Source organism: Oncorhynchus tshawytscha, linkage group LG10 (genome assembly GCF_018296145.1).
Source record: "Oncorhynchus tshawytscha isolate Ot180627B linkage group LG10, Otsh_v2.0, whole genome shotgun sequence".
NCBI lineage: Eukaryota > Metazoa > Chordata > Actinopteri > Salmoniformes > Salmonidae > Oncorhynchus > Oncorhynchus tshawytscha.
This window is the reverse complement of record NC_056438.1, coordinates 67,205,731-67,233,723: the sequence shown is the minus strand read 5'-3', so window position 1 is coordinate 67,233,723 and position 27,993 is coordinate 67,205,731. Positions and strand designations below refer to the sequence as shown.

General features: G+C 41.7%; 1 protein-coding gene across 4 annotated transcripts; it reads left to right on the top strand.

The window, feature by feature from the left end:
* The first annotated feature begins 5 nt into the window (after positions 1–5).
* On the top strand, positions 6–27,711 carry LOC112260753 (complement factor B). Of its 4 annotated transcripts, none has more exons than XM_024436077.2 (18): positions 6–171; positions 513–716; positions 3,610–3,795; positions 4,488–4,661; positions 4,781–4,873; positions 4,999–5,141; positions 5,547–5,679; positions 5,827–5,952; positions 8,902–8,997; positions 17,342–17,479; positions 17,587–17,696; positions 17,815–17,938; positions 21,329–21,470; positions 21,553–21,629; positions 24,642–24,742; positions 26,299–26,422; positions 26,652–26,701; positions 26,991–27,711. In XM_024436077.2, the coding sequence occupies exons 1-18, from the start codon at positions 114–116 to the stop codon at positions 27,168–27,170; spliced, it is 2,259 nt and encodes a 752-aa protein (XP_024291845.1). In that variant the 5' UTR covers positions 6–113; the 3' UTR covers positions 27,171–27,711. The 4 variants fall into 4 exon arrangements, with proteins under 4 accessions (XP_024291845.1, XP_024291844.1, XP_024291846.1 ...); XM_024436076.2 differs by having other exon boundaries at positions 510–716; XM_024436078.2 differs by lacking the exon at positions 5,827–5,952 and having other exon boundaries at positions 510–716.
* The last annotated feature ends 282 nt before the right edge of the window (positions 27,712–27,993 follow it).

Here is a 27,993-nt window from a genome sequence, read left to right as displayed (position 1 = left end):
TTGATTCTCAGCATACAACCTCAGGCTCTATATTTATGCCAACAAACAACGCACATTCCCAAATGCTCAACTCTAAACCTTGTCTCAACTACTGCAACTCTTAAGACACAGGGATGAGACCTGAAATGTTGACTTTGATATACTCCTTAATTCTCTGCATTGTCAGCACTGGTAAGTCCTTGGTATATGTTTGTATTTATGTTAGGCTGTCTTACTCCTTAAGGTGTTGAGCAATATAATCATACTTTGATAGAAAATAAAATTGAGCAATAGTGTGTATATGACTATTAGTAAAGGCAAGAGTGACAGTTGTTTTTACCTGAACCCTGCTTTGCCTCAGACCTGTACAGAGCCATAGATACGTGTCTTTATGCTGTACCTATAATGTTATGTTCAAACTATATTGCAAACTTCTGCCAATTACTCAAGCACACACCCTCATGTCTCTCTCTCTCTCTCTCTCTCTCTCTCTCTCTCTCTCTCTCTCTCTCTCTCTCTCTCTCTCTCAGTAGTCTCGTCTGGAGTTTCTGTCTGCAGTACTGATGGCATGTCCATTCGAGGAGGGGAGTACAGTCTCTCAAATGGATCAAATGTGGGCAGTGAACTTTTGTACCACTGTCCTGATGGTTATTACCCTTACCCCAAACTTATGCACAGATGCCTGGGCCATAATCGCTGGTCCCCAAGCCCCAGTCGACAAGGCAGTGAGTGCAGGGGTGAGTATGGTGAATTGATGTTCAATTTGGAAAACTTAATTCTGTACTCAGATCTTTCTGCTGTTCAAGATAACACACAACGTAGCACCTCCACCCCTGAAAAGGTCCACCACCCTTGCCCAATCTGCCTTGTCATTCAAAGCAACAAAGAAATGGAATGGCCTTCCCTCCTCTCTGAAAGCGTGTAGTAGCTTCCAAGCCTGTCTGAGGCAAAACATGATAAAGTCCAATCAGACATGCTCACATTGATTTAAACCTAAAAGGTCACTGACTGGTTTTTATGCAACAGAAGACACATTAAAATCAGACGACTCACTGGACAGACGTTTTACATTTTCAAATCAAATGTTTGTACCTCCAATAAGTATGTTATGCTCGGTTTACAAATGCAACAATGGTATGGTTAATTAAGACAGAAATAATGTACTGCGACTGTCTAGCAATCCAAAGATTGCATGTTCGAGTCTTGTTGGGGACAACTAACAATTTAGCTAATCCTTCCCCTAACCCAGGTTTTCCAAACTCGGTCCCGAGGACCTCAAGGGGTGCAGATTCTATCATTAATTTTTCATTGTTTTAATCGGCTGTGCAGTGCTAGGGAAAAAAAACAAATGTGCACCCCTTGGGATCCCCAGGACCAAGTTTGGGGAATGCTGCCCTAATGTAACATTATATATCATACTATACAGACGGAATAACATTTATGTACCAAATAAAGTTGATTAGGTAGTTGTTACTGACAAGAAGCACATGGCTGAGCATTTTAATCACCACTTCATTAAGTCAGGATTTCTATTGGACTTAGCCATGCCTCCTTGCCCATCCAACATTTCCTCATCTCCCACCCCTTCTAATGTGACTAGCCCCGATGCTCCTCCCTCTTTTCCCCCTGCCCCGCAACAAAGTTTCTCCCTGCAAGCGATCACTGAGTCCAAGGTGCTAAAGGAGCTCCTTAAACTTGACCCCAAAAAACATCTGGACTAGATGGTTTAGACCCTTCCTTCTTTACGGTTGCTGCCCATATAATCGCCAATCCTATCTCTGACCTTTTTTAACCTGTCTCTCCTCTCTAGGGAGGTTTCCATTGCTTGGACGGCAGCCACGGTTCGTCCTTTATTTAAAGAGATAGATAAAGCTGATCGTAACTGTTATATGCCTATTTCTATTTTGCCCTGTTTATCAAAAGTGTTTTAAAAACAATTATCAATTGACTGAATTTCTTGATGTCTATAGTATTCTCTTTGGTATGCAATCTGGTTTCCCTTCAGGTTAAGGATGTGTCACTGCAACCTTAAAGGTCCTCAATGATGTCACCATTGCCCTTGGTTCTAAGCAATGTTCTGCTGCTATTTTTATTGACTTGGCCAAAGCTTTTGATACGGTAGACCATTCCATTCTTGTGGGTTGGCTAAGGAGTATTGGTGTCTCTGAGGGGTCTTTGGCCTGGTTTGTTAACTATCTCTCTCAAAGAGTGCAGTGTATAAAGTCAGAACATCTGCTATCTCACATCAACAACATAGCTCAGGCAGTAGGAAGCTCTCTCATCCATTTATATGCAGATGCTAGTCTTATACTCAGCTGGCCCCTCCCCAGATTTTGTGTTAAATGCTCTACAACAAAGCTTTCTTGGTGTGCAACAAGCTTTCTCTTCCCTTAACCCTTGTCTGAACACCTCCAAAACAAAGGTCATGTGGTTTGGTAAGAGGACTGCCTCTCTCCCCACAGGTGTGATTACTACCTCCTGAGGGTTTAGAGCTTGAGGGAGTCACCTCATACAAGTACTTGGGAGTATGGCTAGACGGTACACTGTCCTTCTCTCAGCACATATCAAAGCTGCAGGCTAAAGTTAAATTTAGACTTGGTTTCATCTATCGTAATCACTCCTTTTTCACCCCAGGTACCAAACTAACCATGATTCAGAAGTCCATCCTACCCATGCTAGATTACGGAGACGTAATTTATAGATTGGCTAGATCGTGCGGCTAGATGTTCTTTACCATTCGGCCGTCAGATTTGCCACCAATGCTCCTTATAGGACACATCGCTGGACTCTATACTCTTCTTCTTTACTCTTCTGTAAACTGTAAGACCCACTGTTTGATGCCTATTTATAAAACCCTCTTAGGCCTCACTCCCCCCTATCTGAGATATCTACTGCAGCCCTCATCCTCCACAACCCTCTTAGGCCTCACTCCCCCCTATCTGAGATATCTACTGCAGCCCTCATCCTCCACAACCCTCTTAGGCCTCACTCCCCCCTATCTGAGATATCTACTGCAGCCCTCATCCTCCACAAACAACACCCGTTCTGCCAGTCACGTTCTGTTAATGGTCCCCAAAGCGCACACATCCCTGGGTTGCTCCTCTTTTCAGTTAGTTGCTGCTAGCGACTGGAACGAGCTGCAACAAACCCTCAAACTGGACAGGTTTATCTCAATCTCTTAATTCAAAGACTCAATCATGGACACTCTTACTGACAGTTGTGGCTGCCTTGCGTGATATTTTGTTGTCTCTACCTTCTTGCCCTTTGTGCTGTTGTCTGTGCCCAATAATGTTTGTACCCTGTTTTTTTGTTGCTGCCATGTTGTGTTGCTACCATACTGTGTTGTCATGTGTTGCTGCCATGCTGTTGCTGCCATGCTGTTGTTGCCATGCTGTTGTTGTTGTTGTCTTAGGTCTCTCTTTATGTAGTATTGTCTCTCTTGTCGTGATGTGTGTTTTGTCCTACATTTTTATTTCTTTTATTTTTAATCCCAGCCCCCGTCCCCTTCAGGGGGCCTTTTGGTAGGCCATCATTGTAAATCAGAATTTGTTTTTAACTGACTTTCCTAGTTAAATTTTTTACAAATTACGAATATTCACTAATATTCTCCCTCTATCTCGCTCACAACAGTCATGACATGCCCTGATCCCAGTGAGCTGAGAAATGGTGAGGTGTCTCCTGTCCTATTGCAGTATGTTGTTGGGGCCCAGACCACTTATGAATGCCATGATGGTTACGCTTTCGCCGGCTCCGCCTCCAGAGTCTGCCAGAGTAATGGGAAGTGGAGTGGTGACACGCCTATCTGTGATCATGGCTGTAAGTGAAAAGATCTCTTTGGTCCAACCTCTTACAAATCCCTTTACCAACCCCCAGAGATCCTGAAAGGCCCTGTGCAGTCAAAAACATTTTCCTGTATTTTATGTATATTTCCACACTATTATGTTGGAATAACACTGAAATTGTGAAAATGATGATGATGCCCTTTTAATGTAATTGTTGATTGACAAAACCACCTGATATTTCTGCCTGTTTTGGTGGGATGGAGTTTTGGCCTTCCATGGTGACATCACCATGTGGTAAATTACTTAATAGACCAATAAGAAAGAGAGTTCCAAACCTCTCTGCCAATAACAACACATTTTTAGTTTTCCCCTCCCCACTCAGACCACTCCCAGACAGAAATTGCTCTTTGCTAAGAAGCTATTTTAGTTTAATTTTGACCATTTCAATTGAAAACAATCACAGTAAGGTACTTATTTCTTACAGAGAAATGTCTTTGTAATGAGATAAAAATGGCTGCATCGGGCCTTTAAGGGTTGATTAGGTCATGAGGACTGGAAGACATAGGGGACGTATGCATGTCACATGTAGAGTTGTCTGTGTTCCAAATGGCACAGAGCGTTAGTCTATTGGAATAATGTGTTTTCTAAAGGTAAAGTTTTTGTATGTAAAGGTAATTCCATTGTCCATTGTTTCCTTATCTTACTCCACCTTATCCCACACCCTAGCTGGACATTGCCGTGACCCTGGCGTTCCCCCGGGGGCCAAGCGCAATGGAAATATGCTTGATATAGGTGACCGGGTGATCTATCAATGTTCTTTAGGACTGATGCTGCTGGGATCGAAGGAGAGGATATGCCTGGAGGGTGGAGACTGGTCAGGAACTGAGCCTGTCTGTTACAGTGAGGAACCATAAACCCATCCCTCACATTGTCAATAAACCCATGTAACACATAATACACATATGCAGTTAGAAGCAGCTAAACTAGATACGTAGAGTTTGAACATTTACATTTTACAGGTAAAAACTACTACGACACCCCAGAGGAGGTGTCCAAGTACTTCTCTACATCCCTCGAGAATCGTCTGGCACTATCTGGCCTGGATGACAATAGTGAGTTGCCAAGACCCATATGTAGTGAACGACATTGTTCCTCTTTTTGTTTTGTTTTATACACCCCGTGCTACATTTGTTTTGCTTTTAAATCTGAACCATGCAAATTGAATATTGTCATACAGCTGATGGGCAGCAAGTACAAAGGTCCATCCAGATGAGGCAGGGAGGCAAGCTCCACATCTACATTGCTCTGGATAATTCAGGGAGCATAAGCAGAGATAAGTTTACTGTGGCCAAAGACTGTGTTAAAGCCCTCATCAACCAGGTACAGTATTACTAGTATTAAGACAAACGGACAGCTCAGATCTGTTGTACAATCTTTACACTACATTTAGGGCCCTATTCAGACTTGAGGTAAGTTTACTTAACATGGATTTAAGTAATAAAATGTTGACTTGAGTCCATGTTTTATTGACTTATGTCCATGTTAAGTCTACTTATCTCAAGTCTGATTAGGGCCCTTAGTAATATATAATAATATATGCCATTTAGCAGATGCTTTTATCCAAAGCGACTTAGTCATGCGTGCAATACTTTTCTTTCAAGTAACACTATTGCAGTACAAATGGTCAGTTATGTGTTTTGATATCAAGAAACTTTTGTTTTGTTATGCTTTGGTTGTGTTTCTTTTCTCTCTCACACTTCCTCCTCTACATTTTTGACTGGGCAGATATCTTTTTTTGAAGTCATCCCGAGGTACGGAATTCTGACCTTTGCTTCTGAGGTCAATGAGATTGTTGATATCTTCTCTCCTTCCTCACACTCAGACATGGTTTTACAGAATTTAAATAATGTCACCTATGGTAAGAACACGGTTTTTATTATTTGACCATCACAATCTACAGTATGTAAATAAATGATGTATTATTGTTTTTTTTCTTTTGTGTCTGACTGGCAAACATGTTAGTGGCAATGCATAGATCTCAGAGTAAGATTTCCTCCTTCAACAGGTAAATTAAATGGTACTGGAAGTAACCTCTCAAGGGTATTTAAAAAAATCCTTGAAAAGATGGCTGTCTTTAAGGAACGAAATGAGCTTGAAGATACACAGCAGGCCATTATTATGTTTACAGATGGTAATGTTGTTGTGTGTGTGTATTTGGTTTTACTATCCTTGTGGGGAACATAAGTCCTCACAGTTAGTGGGGACATTTCCCGGTCCCCACAAGAAAACATGATATTTTAGGCTTAGGTGTTAGGTTTAGGGTTACACTTAGGGTAAGTTGTTAATTGTTTGGGGTTTAGGGTTACACTTAGGGTAAGTTGTTAATCGTTTGGGGTTAGGTTTAGGGTTACACTTAGGGTAAGTTGTTAATTGTTTGGGGTTTAGGGTTACACTTAGGGTAAGTTGTTAATTGTTTGGGGTTTAGGGTTACACTTAGGGTAAGTTGTTAATTGTTTGGGGTTTAGGGTTACACTTAGGGTAAGTTGTTAATTGTTTGGGGTTAGGTTTAGGGTTACACTTAGGGTAAGTTGTTAATTGTTTAGGGTTACACTTAGGGTAAGTTGTTAATTGTTTGGGGTTTAGGGTTACACTTAGGGTAAGTTGTTAATTGTTTGGGGTTAGGTTTAGGGTTACACTTAGGCTAAGTTGTTAATTGTTTGGGGTTTAGGGTTACACTTAGGGTAAGTTGTTACACTTAGGGTAAGTTGTTAATTGTTTGGGGTTAGGTTTAGGGTTACACTTAGGCTAAGTTGTTAATTGTTTGGGGTTTAGGGTTACACTTAGGGTAAGTTGTTAATTGTTTGGGGTTTAGGGTTACACTTAGGGTAAGTTGTTAATTGTTTGGGGTTAGGTTTAGGGTTACACTTAGGGTAAGTTGTTAATTGTTTGGGGTTTAGGGTTACACTTAGGGTAAGTTGTTAATTGTTTGGGGTTTAGGGTTACACTTAGGGTAAGTTGTTAATTGTTTGGGGTTAGGTTTAGGGTTACACTTAGGGTAAGTTGTTAATTGTTTGGGGTTAGGTTTAGGGTTACACTTAGGGTAAGTTGTTAATTATTTGGGGTTAGGTTTAGGGTTACACTTAGGGTAAGTTGTTAATTGTTTGGGGTTAGGTTTAGGGTTACACTTAGGGTAAGTTGTTAATTGTTTGGGGTTTAGGGTTACACTTAGGGTAAGTTGTTAATTGTTTGGGGTTTAGGGTTACACTTAGGGTAAGTTGTTAATTGTTTGGGGTTAGGTTTAGGGTTACACTTAGGGTAAGTTGTTAATTGTTTGGGGTTAGGTTTAGGGTTACACTTAGGGTAAGTTGTTAATTGTTTGGGGTTAGGTTTAGGGTTACACTTAGGGTAAGTTGTTAATTGTTTGGGGTTTACGGTTACACTTAGGGTAAGTTGTTAATTGTTTGGGGTTTAGGGTTACACTTAGGGTAAGTTGTTAATTGTTTGGGGTTAGGTTTAGGGTTACACTTAGGGTAAGTTGTTAATTGTTTGGGGTTAGGTTTAGGGTTAAGGAAAATAGGATTTTGAATGGGGCTCAATTGATTGGTCCCCACAAGGAAAGTAAAACAAATGTGTGTGTGTGTGTGTGTGTGTGTACAGGTGTGTGTGGTGTGTGTGTGTGTACAGGTGTGTGTGTGTGTGTGTGTGTGTGTGTGTGTGTGTGTGTGTGTGTGTGTGTGTGTGTGTGTGTGTGTGTGTGTGTGTGTGTGTGTGTGTGTGTGTGTGTGTGTGTGTGTGTGTGTGTGTGCACTGTACCAGTCAAAAGTTTGGACACACCTACTCATTCAAGACTTTTTATTTTTTATTATTTTCTACATCGTAGAATTATAGTGAGGACATCAAAACTATGAAATAACACATATGGAATCATGTAGTAACCAAACAAGTGTTAACCAAATCAAAATATATTTTATATTTCAGATTCTTCAAAGTAGCCACCCTTTGCCTTAATGACAGCTTTGCACACTCTTGGCCTTCTTTCAACCAGCTTCATGATGTAGTCACCTGGAATGCATTTTTATTAACAGGTGTGCCTTGTTAAAAGTTCATTTGTGGAAGTTATTTCCTTGTTAATGTGTTTGAGCCAATCAGTTGTGTTGTGACAAGGTAAGGGTGGTATACAGAAGATAGCCCTATTTGGTAAAATACCAAGTCCATATTATGGCAAGAACAGCTCAAATAAGCAAGAGAAACAAGAGTCCATCATTACTTTAAGACATGGTCAGTCAATACGGAAAATTTCAAGAACTTTGAAAGTTTCTTCAAGTGCAGTCGCAAAAACCGTCAAACGCTATGATGAAACTGTCTCTCATGAGGACCGCCACAGGAAAAGAAGACCCAGAGTTACCTCTACTGCGGAGGATAAGTTCATTAGGGTTTCCAGCCTCAGAAATTGCAGCCCAAATAAATTCTTCACAGAGTTCAAGTAACAGACACATCTCAACATCAACTGTTCAGAGGATACTGTGTGAATCAGGCCTCCATGCTCGAATTGCTGCAAAGAAACCACTACTAAAGGACACCATTAAGAAGAGACTTCTTATCATTTGTTTTTTCAACAATGAGCCAACACACCTCCAGGTGTAATTGCTGTAAGGGGTATTTGACCAAGAAGGAGAGTGATAGAGTGCTATATCAGATGACTTGGCCTCCAATCACCCGACCTCAACCCAATTGAGATTGTTTGGGATGAGTTGGACCGCAGAGTGAAGGAAAATAAACCAACAAGTGCTCAGCATATGTGGGAACTCCTTCAAGACTGTTGGAAAAGCATTCCAGGTGAAGCTGGTTGAGAGAATGCCAAGAGTGTGCAAAGCTGCTATCAAGGCAAATGGTGGCTGCTTTGAAGAATCTCAAATATAAAATATATTTTGATTTAACACTTTATGATTTCTGCATAATTCCATATGTGTTTTATAGTTTTGATGTCTTCACTATTAATTTACAATGTAGAAAAGGGTAAAAATAAAGAAAAACCCTTGAATGAGTAGGTGTGTCCACATTTTTGACTGGTACTGCATGTGTGAATGTATAATACAATTCAAGGTAGATTTAATGTATTTAATCCTCGCCATTCCTGCAGGAAAGACTAACATGGGGGGAAGTGCAGAGCCCACTGTTATCAGGATTAGGAACCTGATGGAAGGAATACATGGCGAAGACTGGCAGACATATCTGGGTAAGATTAACTGCTGAACACTCTTGTTATAAATGTGCTCTATTCACCTTATGTAGGCCCGCCCACTTGACCCAGTTCTTGATCGAACGATTTTGTCTTTCAAACAAGCAAAGCCAAACAAGCAAAACCATTGTTACGGTGCCTTCAGAAAGTATTCACACCGCTTGACTTTTTCCACATTTTGTTGTTGTTACAAAGTTGGATTATCTATGGATTGAATTGTCATTTTTTGGTCAACAATCTACACAAAATACTCTTGTCATGAAAAATAATAAGAGTGTATCTTGATTGGATAAGTATACAACACCCTGATTCAATACATATTAGAATCACCTTTGGCTGCAATTACAGCTGTGAGACTTTCTGGGTCAATCTTTCCACACCTGGATTGTGCAAAATTAACCCATTATTCTTTTCAAAATTCTTCAAGCTCTGTCAAATTGGTTGTTGTTGTATTTTCAGGTCTTGCCATAGATTTTCAAGCAGATTTAAGTCAAAACTGTAACTCGAACAAAACTAACTCAAACATTCCCTGTCTTCTTGGTAAGCAACTCCAGTGTAGATGTGGGCTTGGGCTTTAGGCTATTGGCCTGCTGAAAGCTGAATTCATCTCCCAGTGTCTGCTGGAAAGCGGACGGAACCCGATTTCCCTCTAGAATTTTTCCAGCGTTTAGCTCCATATATATATTTTTTATCTTGAAAAACACCTCAGTCCTTAATGATTACAAGCATACCCATCACATGATGCAGCCACCACTATGCTTGAAAATATGGAGAGTGGTACTCAGTAATGTGTTGTATTGGATTTTCCCTAAACATAACACTTTGCTTTCAGGACAGAAAGTTAATTGCTTTGCCACATTATTTGCACTATTACTTTAATGCCTTGTTGCAAACAGGATGCATGTTTTGGAATATTTTTTAACCTGCACAGGCTTCCTTTTCATTCTCAGTTAGATTAGTGTTGTGGAATAACTACAATGTTGTAAATCCATCCTCAATTTTCTCCTATCACAGCCATTAAACTCTCTCACTCCCATGGTGAAATCCCTAAGCAATTTCCTGCCTCTCCAGCAACTGAATTAGGAAGGACACCTTTTGTCTTTGTAGTGACTGGGTGTATTTATACATCATCCAAAGTGAAATGAATCACTTCACCGTGCTTTAAGGTCGATGTCCGCGCCCCCGCAGAAATCTAATTAGCACAATAAAACAATCCCCATAAAAATATGTCAGTTTAAGATAGTTATCTGCATTGCATGCGTCTCAATCCACCGCATCCACCTATGTCACACTTCTGCGTCTGCTGTGAAAGGTGACAGAGAAAGAGGGTGTTTGTCAGACTATGAGTCATCCCAAAAATCGGTGTTCTCACAAAATCTGTATCGGGACTCTCACGAACACGATGGTGTTCTCCGTGTTCGCCTACGACCACCACAAGCTACTCGTCTGAAGTCGGTACAGCCGATTTGCTAACTTCTGTCTGTATTGTAATGTGAGCAAAGTTGAGACTCTCACGAACGTGTCGGTTGTTTTGCTCTAAGACACCCACAGGCCTCACAAGGCTTGTCTTAAAGTCCCCTGGTACCAGTTGAATGGAAGTACAGTGCCTTCGGAAAGTATTCAGACACCTTGATTTTTTCCATATTTTGTTACAACCTTATTCTTAAATTAAATTATTTTTTTCAGCAGTCTACAATACCCCATAATGGTAATCAAGCCTACCACTGTTTTGTTGTCCGCAAACTTGATGATTGAGTTGGAGGCGTGCGTGGCCACGCAGTCGTGGGTGAACAGGGAGTACAGGAGAGGGCTCAGAACGCACCCTTGTGGGGCCCCAGTGTTGAGCATCAGCGAGGTGGGGATGTTGTTACCTACCCTCACCACCAGGGGGCGGCCCGTCAGGAAGTCCAGTACCTAGTTGCACAGGGCGGGGTCGAGACCCAGGGTCTCGAGCTTGATGACGAGTTTGGAGGGTACTATGGTGTTAAATGCTGAGCTGTAGTCGATGAACAGCATTCTCACATAGGTATTCCTCTTGTCCAGATGGGTTAGGGCAGTGTGCAGTGTGGTTGAGATTGCATCGTCTGTGGACCTATTTGGGCGGTAAGCAAATTGGAGTGGGTCTAGGGTGTCAGGTAGGGTGGAGGTGATATGGTCCTTGACTAGTCTCTCAAGCACTTCATGATGAGTGCTACGGGGCGGTAGTCGTTTAGCTCAGTTACCTTAGCTTTCTTGGGAACAGGAACAATGGTGGCCCTCTTGAAGCATGTGGGAACAGCAGACTGGGATAGGGATTGATTGAATATGTCCGTAAACACACCAGCCAGCTGGTCTGCGCATGCTCTGAGGGAGCGGCTGGGGATGCCGTCTGGGCCTGCAGCCTTGCGAGGGTTAACACGTTTAAATGTTTTACTCACCTCGGCTGCAGTGAAGGAGAGTCCGCATGTTTTGGTTGCAGGCCATGTCAGTGGCACTGTATTGTCCTCAAAGCGGGCAAAAAAGTTATTTAGTCTGCCTGGGAGCAAGACATCCTGGTCCGTGACTGAGCTGGTTTTCTTTTTGTAATCCATGATTGACTGTAGACCCTGCCACATACCTCTTGTTTCTGAGCCGTTGAATTGCGATTCTACTTTGTCTCTATACTGACGCTTAGCTTGTTTGATTGCCTTGCGGAGGGAATAGCTACACTGTTTGTATTCGGTCATGTTTCCGGTCACCTTGCCCTGATTAAAAGCAGTGGTTCGGGCTTTCAGTTTCACGCGAATGCTGCCATCAATCCACGGTTTCTGGTTTGGGAATGTTTTAATCGTTGCTATGGGAACGACATCTTCAACGCACGTTCTAATGAACTCGCTCACCGAATCAGCGTATTCGTCAATGTTGTTGTTTGACGCAATACGAAACATATCCCAGTCCACGTGATGGAAGCAGTCTTGGAGCGTGGAAGTCTTGGAGCATGGAATCAGATTGTTCGGACCAGCGTTGAACAGACCTGAACAAATCCTCAGCACGGGAGCTTCTTGTTTTAGCTTCTGTCTGTAGGCAGGGAGCAACAAAATGGAGTCGTGGTCAGCTTTTCCGAAAGGAGGGCGGGGGAGGGCGTTATATGCGTCGCGGAAGTTAGAATAGCAATGATCCAAGGTTTTACCAGCCCTGGTTGCGCAATCGATATGCTGATACAATTTAGGGAGTCTTGTTTTCAGATTAGCCTTGTTAAAATCCCCAGCTGGGATCCATTCCGTTGTCCTGGGTGAAAAGCAGAACACAGGATCCGCTTCGCGAAAGTCATATTCTTGGTCGTACTGATGGTGAGTTGACGTTGCTCTTATATTCAGTAGTTCTTCCCGACTGTATGTAATGAAACCTAAGATGACCTGGGGTACCAATGTAAAAAATAACACATAAAAAAACAAAAAACTGCATAGTTTCCTAGGAACGCGAAGCGAGGCGGCCATCTCTCTCGGCGCCGGAAGAGAGGTCCAGTGGTGGAAAAACAACCCAATTGTCATACTTGAGTAAAAGTAAAGATACCTTAATTAAAAATGACTCAAGTATAAATTAAAGTCACCCAGTAAAATACTACTTGAGTAAAAGTTAAGTATTAAAAAATATATATATGCTTAAGTATCAAAAGTAAATGTAATTGCTAAAATATACTTAAGTATCTAAATAATTTCAAATAACTTATATTAAGCAAACCAGACAGCACGTTTTCTTGTTTTTTTAAACATTTACAGATAATCAGGGGCACACCAACACTCGGACATGATTTACAAACAAAACATTTGTGTTTAGTGTGTCTGCTAGATCAGAGGCAGTAGGGTTGACCATGGATTTTCTCTTTAAGAGACCATTTTCCTGTTTACCTAAGCATTCAAAATGTAATGTGTACTTTTGTGTGTCAGGGAAGATGTATGGAGTAAAAAGTACATTATTTTCTTTAGTAATGCAGTGGAGTAAATGTGAAAGTTGTCAGAAATATAAATAGTAAAGTAAAATACAGATACCCCCCAAAAAACTACTTAAGTAGTACTTTAAAGTATTTTACTTAAAACCTCTTACAGCTACCCCCCTACTTTGTGCAATTTCCGCCTGAAGACATACCCAAATCTAACAGCCTGTAGCTCAGGCACAGAACCAAGGATATGCATATTCTTGGTACCATTTGAAAGAAAACACTCTAAAGTTTGTGTAAATGTGAATTGAATATGTAGGAGAATATAACACAATAGATCTGGTTTAGATAAAAGAATGAAAAAAAACATATGTTTTTTTATTTTTATTTTTGTATCATCTTTAAAATGAACAAGATAAAACAAACATTCAGATAGGATGATGGGGACAATTTCAGTGAATAATATAAGAGGGCAGCAGTACTTGTGCAAAGTGTCAGAATGATAACTTCCAAAATGAGTGTGCTACATGACATTTATCATGAAATCACCCAGGTGTCCCACACAAGTAGCCCAAATGTACCCAAGTGGCCAAATTTGTGAAGGTATACATTTCGAAACAAATAACTATATACAAAATACCAAAATGGTATTCTAACACACCCCCAAAAAAAAAAAAAAAAAAAAAAAATGGGTAAAAAAAACGATTGATTCAAAAATATATGAAAAAATATATATATATACATTTACAAAATAACATGGGTAACTATTTACACACTTTCAATATTTGGAAGACCCTCAGTCCTCTATCAAATCAAATATTTTTATATAGCCCCAGCCTAAAACCCCAAACAGCAAGCAATGCAGGTGTAGAAGCACGGTGGCTAGGAAAAACTCCCTAGAAAGGCAAAAACCTAGGAAGAAACCTAGAGAGGAACCAGGCTATGAGGGGTGGCCAGTCCTCTTCTGGCTGTGCCGGGTGGAGATCACAGTGGTTGTAGAGGGTGCAACAGGACAGCACCTCGAGTAAAAATGAACAGTTTAGGGTTCCATAGCCGCAGCCAGAACAGTTGAAACTGGAACAGCAGCAAGGCCAGGTGGACTGGGGACAGCAAGGAGTCATCATGCCAGGTAGTCCTGACGCATGGTCCTAGGGCTCAGGTCCTCCGAGAGAGAGAAAGAGAGAACTAGAGAGAGCATTCTTAAATTCACACAGGACACCGGATAAGACAGAAGAAGTACTCCAGATATAACAAACTGACCCTAACCCCCCTGACACATAAACTACTGCAGCATAAATACTGGAGGCAGGAGGGGTCAGGAGACACTGTGGCCCCATCCGATGAGACCCCCGGACAGGGCCAAACAGAAAGGATATAACCCCACCCACTTTGCCAAAGTTCTACATAATATTGTGCTGCTGATGCCAGGTGCCATAGCAGTCTCTTTCTGCTGTAAAGCAGAGGGTCACCAAGCATGTGGCGCAGGTGATGGGGGACTTAATTTTGCAAAGAACACTGACGCCTCCATGCTCTGCCCTTTTGGCCCTGAGGCACATCCATGCCTGCAGAAATACATTTGGGCAGATGAACACCACTTGTGGCAGGAGCTGGATGAACCAGCTTCAGTGGGGGATGGAAAGCTTGGCCCTGGGGGCTGCCATTCGGAGTCACTGTCACTGTGAAAGAAAATGTTCAGTTAGAATAGTTTCACATATGAGCCCTGGTATAATAACAGGTATAATAAACATATATATATATATAGAGTACAGGGGGAACATAAGGTTGAATATATTATTATGACCTGCTAGATCTGTCTCTTTTATATTATGACATTTCAGCTAGATCTACTGTCTCTATTATATTATGACAGACCAGCTAGATCTACTGTCTTTATTATATTACAACAGACCAGCTGTATCTACTGTCTCCATTTCACTTTGGCCATTGATGTGGGCCTGCCCTCCCCTCAACAGCCTCAAATAGGCTATTTCTTGTGGGTTGGGCTGGGGCGGCAGACACACGCATCTCACATTTCATGACATTACATGTTTATATATTGCTTCTAAAATAAAATAAAAATCACAAATAATATTTTATATTATTAATTTCAAACAAGGGCATTAGCATAATAAGAACTTACCAGTCCAAAACGATGTCCTCTCCGGTTTAAAAAATATTCCTCCACAATCGCTAAATGAATCGTTCTACAACAATCTCTGTCTCACTTTCCAATCAATTTATTCTAAAATTGTGTGTACATCTGTATATCTAGACTTAGATTTAGCTTTCCCTGACTTAGTCGCCATACTGATTGATATATAAACAGCTGAATCTGTGCGTTTACCAAACATTGCAGTGCGTAATATGTGTTTCTCCTTCCGGTATGAAACTTCAATAGCAAATGACTCTCTTTACGCTGGAGCTTACTACATGGGTTGGTCTTGCAACACATAAACATGACCTATTGCCGTTTACCTCAGCTCATTGGCTATCTACCCAGCTAGATTTCAAGACGATCAGTGGTCATTGGGTTAAAAGACAGTCAATCAACGAAACAGTGGTCAAATCATTGGTGCACAATGATGTCATGACTTGTTGTCTTCAAATCAGTTTCTTTCAGTCAATACATCCCGGGAAATGGTCCATCAAGTTTGATTGTGTTACAAACAAACCAGTTGATTGCAGTGAAACCAAACATGACTGGAAAAGTCACGTTCTGTGTGGGTTATTTACCTGGAATGTGTCGTCGAAAATGGAATGAGACGGAATTCACAACACAAGCGGTTCACAAAATGTTTCGTGTTAGGCAATAAAAACGGATTTTATCAAACAAAAGATCATTCATTGTGTAACAATGAGCATTGGAATTGCAAACAAAGACCGTCAAAGGTAAACAATTTATTTTAATGCAGTTTGTGAATATGTTACGCCTGTGCTGGTTGAAATTGTTGTTTTTTATGGGGCTCTATGCTCAGATAATCGCATCGTATTCTTTCGCAGTAAATCCTTTTAAAGATCTGACAACGCAGTTGGATTAGCAAGATTCTAGGTTTTCGATACATGTGGGACACTTGTATTTTCATGAATGTTTGATATGACTATTTATGTAGCGATCACCGTATGTTGTGGAATTTCAGCCCGCTAGCAGGTTCCGTGCGCAGAGAGGTTAAGTACTTTACACCACTGATAAGGTACCACAGTTAGTTGACAGTGCATGTCAGAGCAAAAACCAAGCCATGAGTTCGAAGGAATTGTCCGTAGAGCTCTGAGACAGGACTGCGTCGAGGCACAGATCTGCGGAAGGGTACCGAAAAATGTTACCAAGAACACAGTGGCCTCAGTCATTCTTAAATGAAAGACGTTTGGAACCACCAAGATACTTCCTAGATCTGGCCGCCTGGCCAAACTGAGCAATCGGGGGAGAAGGGCCTTAGTCAATTTCATTTACAGTGAGGGAAAAAAGTATTTGATCCCCTGCTGATTTTGTACGTTTGCCCACTGACAAAGAAATGACCAGTCTATCATTTTAATTGTAGGTTTATTTGAACAGTGAGAAACAGAATAACAAAAACAAAATCCAGAACAACGCATGTCAAAAATGTTATAAATGGATTTGCATTTTAATGAGGGAAATAAGTATTTGACCCCTCTGCACGGTAGGCAATTAAAGTCACAGTTATGAAAACTTAGTACACCAAAGAGGCCTTTCTACTGACTCTGAAAAACACCAAAAGACTATAAATGACTATTGTAGCTGGAAACAGCTAATTTTTTATGGAATATCTACATAGGCGAACAAATGCCCATTATCAGCAACCATCAATCCTTTGTTCCAATGGCACATTATGTTAGCTAATTATTATTGTAACATTCTTTTTTTAAAACTTTTTTAATTTAATTTAATTTTTACCCCTTTCTCCCCAATTTCGTGCTATCCAATTGTTAGTAATTACTATCTTGTCTCATTGCTACAACTCCCGTACGGGCTCGGGAGAGACGAAGGTCGAAAGCCATGCGTCCTCCGAAACAACCCAACCAAACCGCACTGCTTCTTAACACAGCGCGCATCCAACCCGGAAGCTAGCCGCACCAATGTGTCGGAGGAAACACTGTGTACCTGGCGACCTTGGTTAGCGTGCACTCTGCCCGGCCCGCCACAGGAGTTGCTGGTGCGCGATGAGACAAGGATATCCCTACCGGCCAAACCCTCCCTAACCCGGACGACGCTTGGCCAATTGTGCGTCGCCCCACGGACCTCATGGGAACATGGCCAAATGTCCTTAGGACATCCCCTGTTTGCTGGGTACAATGTAGTCGGGCAGGACCTCAACCAATGTGAATACTTAAACTCAAGGAGAAATGTTTTAAAAAGATCAACACACAGGAAATAAGAGGCGAAGGACACGTGTCGTAGATATCATAAGCTGTCTGTCACTTTTCTTTCAGATATTTATGTTTTCGGTGTGGGGGCAGAAATTAACGAGGAGGAAATCAACAAGTTGGTGTCGAAGAAGAGTTCAGAAAAGCATTTCTACAAACTAAGAGATGACACCAAACTGACATCCTTGTTCAAGATGATTATAGGTCAGTGTAGGATTGCATGGGTGTATATGTAGTGTGTACAGATTTAATCTGTGCACCTTGGTGTACAGGATCATAGGTGTGTTTTTTCTCTCTCTGCTTCTCTATAGATGAGAGTAACAGTGTAGACCTGTGTGGTCTATCCTGGGACCGTGATGGTGATGATTCCACTACATCCAAACGGCAAGAATACCCTTGGGTAGTCACAATCTCTGTCTTGGTGAGTCAATTAATAACAAATAGATCTTAGAGAAACATTTTACATGAAAGAGGAACTACTATACGGCTACTGTGTAGGCATGCTACAGTATTTATCTATTTCTCCTTCTTCCATTCAGGTCAGAAATGAGCATAGCTCTTGCATGGGTGCCCTTGTTACGCCTAGATTTGTCCTTACAGCTGCTCACTGTTTCAGGGATAAGCAGATAGATATGATTAAAGTGAAGGTCTTCGACCAGGAAGGTACTGTGCTTCTCTGAACTTCTCTGGGCAATGTGTACAATGTACAATTCAATAATGGTGCCGGAGGGGAGGGCTGCCGTTTTACAGGCTCCTAACCAACTGCTATGTTTTTTCCCCGCATTGCTGTAAACTCATTTTGTACATAATGTTGTTGCTGCCATCTCTTATGACCGAAAAGAGCTTCTGGACATCAGTACAGCGGTTACTCTCCTCAAACTGGACGAATACCTTTTCTTTAATGAGTCGGACGCGGAGGATATACTGCTTTGTCGAGACAAGGACCAAATCTGCATCATCAGCAAGAAGAAAAGACAGAGAAAAGGGGGAGGAGGGCGGGCCTTGTAAGAATTTGCAGATGAGTAGGTAAACCACCACTACCCTCTAAATTTATTGGCCAACGTGCAATCATTGGAAAACCAACTGGACGATCTACCATTGACTATCCTACCAACGGGACATTAAAAACTGTAATATCTTATGTTTCACTGATACTTGGCTGAACGACGATGCGGATAATATGGAGCTGGCTGCTTTCTCTGTGTTTCGGCAGGACAGAGCAGCTACGTCTGGTAAGACGATGGGGGCGGGAGTGTAAGTTTCTGTTGGTCAATAACTGCTGGTGCGCGATGTCTAATATTAAAGACGTTTTGAGGTATTGCATACCTGAGGTAGAATACCTCATGATAAGCTGTAGACCACACTATCTACCAAGAGAGTTTATATTATATTATATTATTCGTAGCTGTCTATTTACCACCACAACCGATGCTGGCGCAAAGACCGCACTCAACGAACTGTATAAGGCCATAAGCAGATAAGAAAATGCTCATCCAGAAGCGGCGCTCCTAGTGGCCGGGGACTTTAATGCAGGCAAATTTAAATCCGTTTTACCAGCATATCACATATGCAACCAGAGGAAGAAAAACTCTAGACCACCTTTACTCCAAACACAGAGATGCATACAAAGATTTCCCTCGCCCCCCCATTAAGGCAAATGTGACCATAATTCTATCCTCCAGATTCCTGCTTACAAAAACTAAAGCAGGAAGTATAAGTGACTCGCTCAATATGGAAGTTGTCAGATGACACGGGTGCTACGCTACAGGACTGTTTTTTTAGCGCAGGCTGGAATATGTTCCGGGATTCATCCAATGGCATTGAGGAGTATACCACCTCAGTCACCGGCTTCATCAATAAGTGCATTGACGACGTTGTCCCCACAGTGATCATACGTACATTTCCCAACCAGAAGCCATGGATTACAGGCAACATCCGCACTGAGCTAAAGGCTAGAGCTGCCGCTTCCGGACGCTTACAAGAAATCCTGCTATGCCGTCAGGTGAACCGTCAAACAGGCCAAGCGTCAGAACAGGACTGAGATTGAATGGCTTTGACGCTCGCCGGATGTGGCAGGGCTTGAGAACTATTACGGACTACAAAGGAAAACCCAGCCACGAGCTGCCCAGTGACGCAAGCCTACCAGATGAGCTAAATGCCTTTTATGCTCGCTTTGAGGCAAGCAACACTGAAGCATGCATGAGAGCACCAGCTGTTCTGGACGACTGTGTGATCACGCTCTCCGTAGCCGATGTGAGCAAGACCCCATAAACAAGTCAACATTCACAAAACTGTGGTGCCAGACGGATTACCTGGACCTGTACTCAAAGTATGCGTGGACCAACTGGCAAGTGTCTAAACTGATATTTTCAACCTCTCCCTGGCAGCGTCTGTAATACCTACATGTTTTAAACAGACCATCGTCCATGTGCCCAAGAAAGCGAAGGTAACCTGCCTAAATTATTACCCCCTGTGAAGCACTCACGTCTGTAGTGCTTTGAATGGCTGGTCATGGCTCACATCAACACCATCATGCCAGAAACCCTAGACCCACTCCAAGTCGCATATGGCACCAACAGATCCACAGATGACAGAGTCTCAATCACACTCCACACTGCCCTTTCCCACCTGGACAAAAGGAACGCCTATGTGAGAATTATTTTCATTGACTACAGCTCAGCGTTCAACACCATAGTGCCCTCAAAGCTTATTACTAATCTAAGGACCCTGGGACTAAACACCTCCCTCTGCAACTGGATCATAGACTTCCTGACATGCCTCCCCAGGGGGTAAGGGTAGGCAACAACACATCTGCCAGGCTGATCCTGGCAGATGGGGCCCCTCAGTGGTGCGTGCTTAGTCCCCTCCTGTACTCCCTGATCACCCACGACTGTGTGGCCAAGCACGACTCCAACACCATCATTAAGTTTGCTGACGACACAACAGTGGTAGGCCTGATCACCGACAACAACGAGACAGTCTTTATTGGGAGGAGGTCAGAGACCTGGTGCCAGGACAACAACCTGTCTCTCAATGTGAGCAAGAGAAAGGAGCTGATTGTGGACTACAGGCAAAGGAGGGGCCGAACAGGCCCCCATAATCGACGGGCTATAGTGGAGCAGCTCGAGAGTTTCAAGGTACTTGGTGTCCACATCACCAACAAACTATCATGGTCCAAACACACCAAGACAGTTGTAAAGAGGGCACAACAACACCTTTTTCCCCTCAGAAGACTGAAACGATTTGGCATAGGTCCCCAGACCCTCAAAACGTTCTACAGCTGCACCATCAGAGCATCCTGACCAGCTGCATCACCGCCAGGTATGGCAACTGCTCGGCATCTGACCGTAAGGCGTAACAGAGGGTAGTATGACCCAGTACATCACTGGGCCAAGTTTCCTGACATTCAGGACCTATATACTAGGCGGTGTCAGAGGAAGGCCCCAAAAATTGTCAAAGACTCCAGTCACCCAAGTCATAGACATTTCTCTATGCTACCACACGGCAAGTGGTACCAGAGCGCCAAGTCTAGGACCAAAAGGCTCCTTAACAGCTTTCACCCCCAAGCCAGAAGACTGCTGATCAACTAATCAAATGGCCACCCGGACTATTTACATTGATCCCCTCCCCCCTCCCCAATTTGTTTTTACACTGCTACTACTCTCTGTTTATTATCTATGCATAGTCACTTTACAAATTACCTCGACTAACCTGTACCCCCACATATTGACTCGGTACCGGTATTTCCTGTATATAGCCTCGTTATTGTTATGTACATTTCTTGTGTTACTTTTTGATGAATAGCTTTGTAAAAAATATTTTATAACTCTATTTCTTGAACTGCATTGTTGGTTAAGGGCTTGTAAGTAAGCATTTCACGGTAAGGTTGTTGTATTCTGCGCATGTGACAAATAAAATTAGATTTGATTTGATAATTCATTGTAATGCATTTCAATTCAATTGTAGCTTATTCTCTGATGCCTTGATTTCATCACATGGTCCTTTGTGAGGCAAACACCTGACTAATAAGATCATATTTGTCTGTTGATTCAGAAATGACGTTGGAGCAGAAACCTATAATTCATCCAGATTATGATGTCATTAAGAAGAAGGACAAAGGGGTTTCAGAGTTTTATGACTACGATGTGGCACTCTTGAAGTTGAGTAGTGATGTCCAAATGTCTAAATATATCAGGTAAGTCAGGACATGGCAAACCCAAAATATGTCATGGTTTATGAGGACAGAGGACACTGAGAAATGTAGCTGTATTTTGCAGGCCCATCTGTATTCCTTGTACTATATCCTCCATCCGTGCGTCAGGTCTCCATACATCAACAACCTGTAAGGCACAAGGTGAGTGACAGAATTTATCTAATGAATGTAAGTGTGTCATAACTACCCAAACATAAGCACACAAAATATGTGCAGAAACTATTTATAGCGCCAATTATCAATAAGCAGAGGCTGCGCAACCATTTTGAACCGTCCCATCCAACCCCCACAGGACACCTCTTTCCTTTTTTGTTTTTTAAATAAATAGATTAATTCATATAAATACAAATCTGTTTTCACGTCAATACATGGGGTTCATTATTAGACTACTTAACATGATTTACATATTTAATAGTGTCAATGGACAACTTGTTGGCCAGCTTCTTCTTTTTAATTCCGTTTATAGTTGTTTAAACAATGTTTGAGGGGACAAAAAGTATTTTTGTCTTCCAAATCTTATTGTTCACAATGCGTATTATTGTCCACCATAGATCTTTAGTACGCCTCTTTCCCATAGACAAACAACCATAGTATAACATTCTGCTCATGTGTTTCTTTATGCACACATTTCTTTACATAGCTCCTGCTCACCCTCCCCCTCACTTCTTGTTTCTCATTTTACTCGCACTGTTTTTAACCCTTCCTATCATCTTTAAATTCTTGGGGGTCTTGATTGTTGACCAATGACCAGTCATCAGCATTGGCATGCAAAAGCAGGCTCACATATCCAGACGGATCGAAATTTACTTGGGGCAGGGGTGGTCCAAAATAGGGGAGGATTGTCTAACTTTTGTTTTTACTTTGGGAAGGGTTGTGTGATGTTTTTTATTGGGCACATGGGACGATATTGCGTTTTTTCCCTGGTTTACGTTACCTCTTTTGCCGGTTTTACTATATAATTTCTTCCATCCTATCCAAATTTCTCGATCCAACATTAATAGTAACATTGATTGGAGATTCTCTGAACTCTTTGGCCTGAATTCCAAGTGTCACTTCTGGAGGAAACCTGGCACCATCCCTATGGTGAAGCATGGTGGTAGCAGCATCATGCTGTGGGGATGTTTTTCAGCGGCAGGGACTGGGAGACTAGTCAGGATCGAGGGAAATGTGAATGAGCGCTCAGACTTTAGACTGGGGTTAAGGTTCACCTCCCAACAGGACAACAGCCCTGAGCACACAGCCAAGACAACGCAGGAGTGGCTTTAGGACAATCAAATTTATTTATGAAGCCCTTCTTACATCAGCTGATGTCACAAAGTGCTGTACAGAAACCCAGCCTAAAACCCCAAACCGCAAGCAATGCAGGTGTAGAAGCACGGTGGCTAGGAAAAACTCCCTAGAAAGGCCATAACCTAGGAAGAAACCTAGAGGAATCAGGCTATGAGGGGTGGCCAGTCCTCTTCTGGCTGTGCTGTGTGGAGATTATAACAGAACATGGCCAAGATGTTCAAATGTTCATAGATGACCAGCAGGGTCAAATAATAATAATCACAGTGGTTGTCGAGGGTGCAACAGGTCATCACCTCAAGAGTAAATGTCAGTTGGCTTTTCATAGCCGATCATTCAGAGTATCTCTACCACTCCTGCTGTCTCTAGAGAGTAGAAAACAGCAGGTCTGGGACAGGTAGCACGTCTGGTGAACAGGTCAGGGTACCATAGCCGCAGGCAGAACAGTTGAAACTGGAGCAGCAGCATGGCCAGGTGGACTGGGGACAGCAAGGAGTCATCAGGCCAGGTAGTCCTGAGGCATGGTCCTAGGGCTCAGGTCCTCTGAGAGAGAGAAAGAAAGAAAGAGGGAGAAAGAGAGAGCATACTTAAATTCACACGGGACACCGGATAAGATAGGAGAAATACTCCAGATATAACAGACTGACCCTATCCCCCTGACACATAAACTACTGCAGCATAAATAATGGAGGAGACAGGAGGGGTCGGGAGACACTGTGGCCCTGTCTGACGTTAACCCCGGACAGGGCCAAACAGGCAGGATATAACCCCACCCACTTTGCCAAAGCACAGCCCCCGCACCACTAAAGGGATATCGTCAACCACCAACTTACCACCATGAGACAAGGCTGACTATAGCCCTGTCATCTCCTCAGTGTTGGGGGCTCCTTAATCCTTCTTTGGGTTGTGTGCCTTGTTGCTATGCATTTTGCTTACATAACAACCTAAACTAGCCTACATGCAGGGTTTGTACTTTCTAATGTAATCCGTTACAGTTACTAGTTACCTGACACAAATTCTAATCAGTATCTTTTGGATTACCCAAACTAGTAATGTAATCTGATTAATTTCAGTTACTTTTGGATTACTTTCCCCTAAAGAGGCAATAGAAGAACACAAAAAGGATTCATCAAACGCATTTGCAGTGTCATCATAGTGGTTTCAGGTGGAACAAACTTAAAAGTGCACCTTTATTTTAACACTGAATTTAATTTAATTGAGAAAACAAAGGTTGCATAATGTATATTTTCCCCGCAAAAATGCTTTCTGAATTTTAAAGTAATCCAAGAAGTAATCATATACTTTTTCAAAAGTATCTGTAATCTGATTAAAATGTTTTTGCTGGTAACGTAACAATTACAGTTACAGGTTTTTTTGTAAACAGATTAACAGTGCCTACATGTAGCCCAGCCCTGTCTGCAAATTGCATTGGGGCAGAACAATCTGCGATTTAACAATAAATAACATACAATTGTTAGTTCGCTTCTCAGTGACCAAGCAACACTGCACTATTTGATGGACAGCATATCATTGAAATTCGCCAGAGTAGCCTACTGTTCCACCTCTGTGCAACATGTCAATCATGTTGTTTCTTATCAACAAAGGTCGTTTATAGTTAGAACAGACTAAGAAGTTTGTACAACATGTCAACGTTTTTACAGCAGACAAAGAGATCATTGCCATGGGAGGTGAGGGGAACAGGAAAGAGGGGGAAGCAGCAGTGGAGGGATCAGCAGCTACGTATAAAATTGTGTCCATAAAGCAGCACATGCTCAGAAAGTACGGTTGTTTAGCTATCGTTATTAATGTTCAATGTGCATTTACGGTAGTATGCTATCTAATGGTAGTTGATCTTTCTTTGCCCAGAGGAATTCCTATTGAATCAGAATTCTGTACCTGCCAGATTCATGTCTGAGTGGAAGGGTCAGATGTACGAGAAGGATGTTCAAATCAAATTGAAAGAAAAGGTGAGAATGTTTGTGTGAAAACCTTCTCGCCAGCAGAGAATCATGCTTTGAGATGGCCATGAGCAGGCAAGAACTCAATCAAACATGCCATAGCAATGTTTATGCAGTGTCTAGGCTTACACACTTTCACCCAAATACATGTAGTTACTTTTTATTCATAAAGCTGTAAGCATCTGCCTGTGAGGATGGTCTACTTGCTAATACAAGTAGTAGTAAGTCTTGAAAGCACTTTAACCTCTCTAGGGTTTGTGGGACGCTAGCGTCCCATCTGGCCAACATCCAGTGAGGTTGCAGAGCGCCAAATTCAATTACATAAATGCTCATTGTTTAAATTCAGAAAACAAAACATATTTTACATAGGTTTAAAGATTAACTTCTTGTTAAACCAACCACAGTGTCATATTTATAAAATGCTTTTCGGCGAAAGCATACCTAGCCCAGAACATACCTAGCCCAGAACATAGCCCAGTTGACAAATTATTACAAACAGTAACCAGACAAGCAGAAGTGTTACAAAACTCAGAAATAGAGAGAAAATTAATCCCTTACCTTTGATGATCTTCATATGGTGGTAATCAGAAGACATTAATTTACTCAATAAATGTTCCTTTTGTTCGATGAAGTCTCTTTATATCCAGAAACCTCCATTTTGTTAGCGCGGTTTCTTCAGTAATCCACAGTCTCACACTCAGTCAAAACAATCAGACAAAAAAATCTAAAATGTATCCGTAAAGTTCATCAAAACATGTCAAACAATGTTTATATTCTATCCTCAGGTGGTTTTTTAGCCTAAATGATATTTCAACCGGACAATAACGTCATCAATATTTACCTTTTATTTAACTAGGCAAGTAAGTTAAGAACAAATTCTTATTTTCAATGACGGCCTAGGAACAGTGGGTTAACTGCCAGTTCAGGGGCAGAATGACAGATTTGTACCTTGTCAGCTCGGGGGTTTGAACTTGCAACCTTCCGGTTACTAGTCCAACGGTCTAACCACTAGGCTACCCTGCCACCCCGCTCCAAATGTAAACAAGAAATGCACATGCGTCACGTTAGGGTCCACTCGTTCAGACTGGTCTTACTCCCTCATTTATAAGAATACAAGCCTGAAACGATTTCTAAAGACTGTTGACATCTAGTGGAAGCCATAGGAACTGCAAATGGAGACCGAAGTCAATGGATACTGTAATGGCATTGAATAGAAAACTACAAAACTCCCAAAAAACGACTTCCTGAATGGATTTTCTCAGGTTTTCGCCTGCTAAATCAGTTATGTTATACTCACAGACACTATTTTAACAGTTTTGTAAATGTTAGTGTTTTCTATCCAAATCTACCAGTTATATGCATATCATATCTTCTGGGCCCGAGTAGCAGGCCATTTAATTTGGGCATGCTTTTCATCCAAAATTCCGAATGCTGCCCCCTACCCTAGAGAGGTTAAACAATTCCACAATCTGATTCGTCCATGGGCTATAAGAATAAGAGTTACGGAGTGAATACCACAATGATGGGTTCTCTGAACTCTGACAGTCTCGCTTCCTTTTTCACAGAGGGAGAGCTGTATTAAGGATGCAGAGGAAGCTGAGGGCATTACAAACTACAAGGAGGCTGTGACTAAGAACTTCCTGTGTACAGGAGGGACAGAAGACAAAGTTGAGGACATTGCCTGCAAAGGTACATTCAATCAATGTATCAAGGAAATGTATCACTATGGAAACTAAACACAGTATTACAGGAAAATTCTGAATTTTTATACAGTCATTTTTATATTTTCTAGCACATCCCATAGCTGTGTAACCTTTATGAATGGTCATTTACATGTATGGTGTCTCACCTGGCAGTGTGAAAATACAGGTAGGCTATATGACATTGTATTACATGTACAGTATGTGTGCATTTAAAGGTGACTCTGGTGGCGCCCTGTATCTGAAAAATCTAAAACGTCGGATTCAGGTGAGTGTACATTATATAACCTATACTTCCACGTTTAAATACTATGTTTCTTTTATCAGCATGGTGCTGGTTGTATCAAGATAAACAGGAAATTGCACCGGTGACATTCTCGTGAAATGTGCAGAATTAGGTTTCTCTTGAAATGTTGGACCTCTCTAGATGTTTTACGGCCTTTTTAGTTCAAACTCTCAATTTGTGATGTACTACTATTCCTTTGAATGTGTTTTTGGGAGTTAAACTTGGCCACGTTAAAATAACAATGTCTGTAATCAACTTATTTTTGTCTTAGGTGGGTGTGATCAGCTGGGGGGTTAAGGACCTGTGTATGGGTAATATCCCAAAGCCTCTTTCAACTGCAACTACTAGAGATTACCACATTAACCTATTCCGAATGCAGGAGTTCCTCAAGGAGCACCTGGGAGAAAAAAAAGAAGAAACTAATTATGAGCCTTTAAAATTTGTTGACTGATAATCATATGTGTAACTTGCATACATACTTGCTAAATACAGTAGGCCTATATCAACAATTCAAATAGAATGTAGAAGTTGTGCCCATGCAGAAGTTGTGAAGAGTAGTTCGTTATTTTCAGTCAATGTGATTTTGTTTGTATGTTTATTGTAGGAATATGAAATTAATGTCTGCAACGGTTTAGATTTTTACTACAAATGAACATGATTTGGTTTAGTTCAAATGTGTGTTTGTTGACAGTTCAGTCAAATATCTAATGAAAATCTGCCGTCTTTGAACTGTTGTGTAGTTGGTTATGCATCAAAACACAATGATTGTCTTTGGACTTTACTTTGGTCAAGACCCAAAAGATAGTTTTTCGGTAAGGGGCATGTCCTGGTTAATTTTCAACCCAGTCAAGTGTTCCGAGAAATTATTTTGAATTTTGCCAGTGGAGATGACAGTTGTGACAATGATGTTTTGTGTGTCATTGTTAGGTTACAGTGGCTTTTGGGCATGGCATATTTTTTAAATCCAATACATTTTTCATTTTTTATTTCAATCTATGTGGGTACATCTTCTCATTCTAAATCAGGGATGGGCAACTTTGATGGGGGTGGGGGCCACAAATATCTGGCACTCATCATGAGGAGCCACAGTGGTTCGTGGGCTTGCATACCCACATCCATACTCCCCCCTCCACCTTGCGAAAAACATTTTAGCAGCCCCCTCCATCAAATCAAATCAAATTTTATTGGTCACATTCACGTGTTTAGTAGATGTTATTTGGAGGCCCTGCAGTTATGGGCAGTGCAGTTGCCATACCAGGCGGTGATGCAGCACA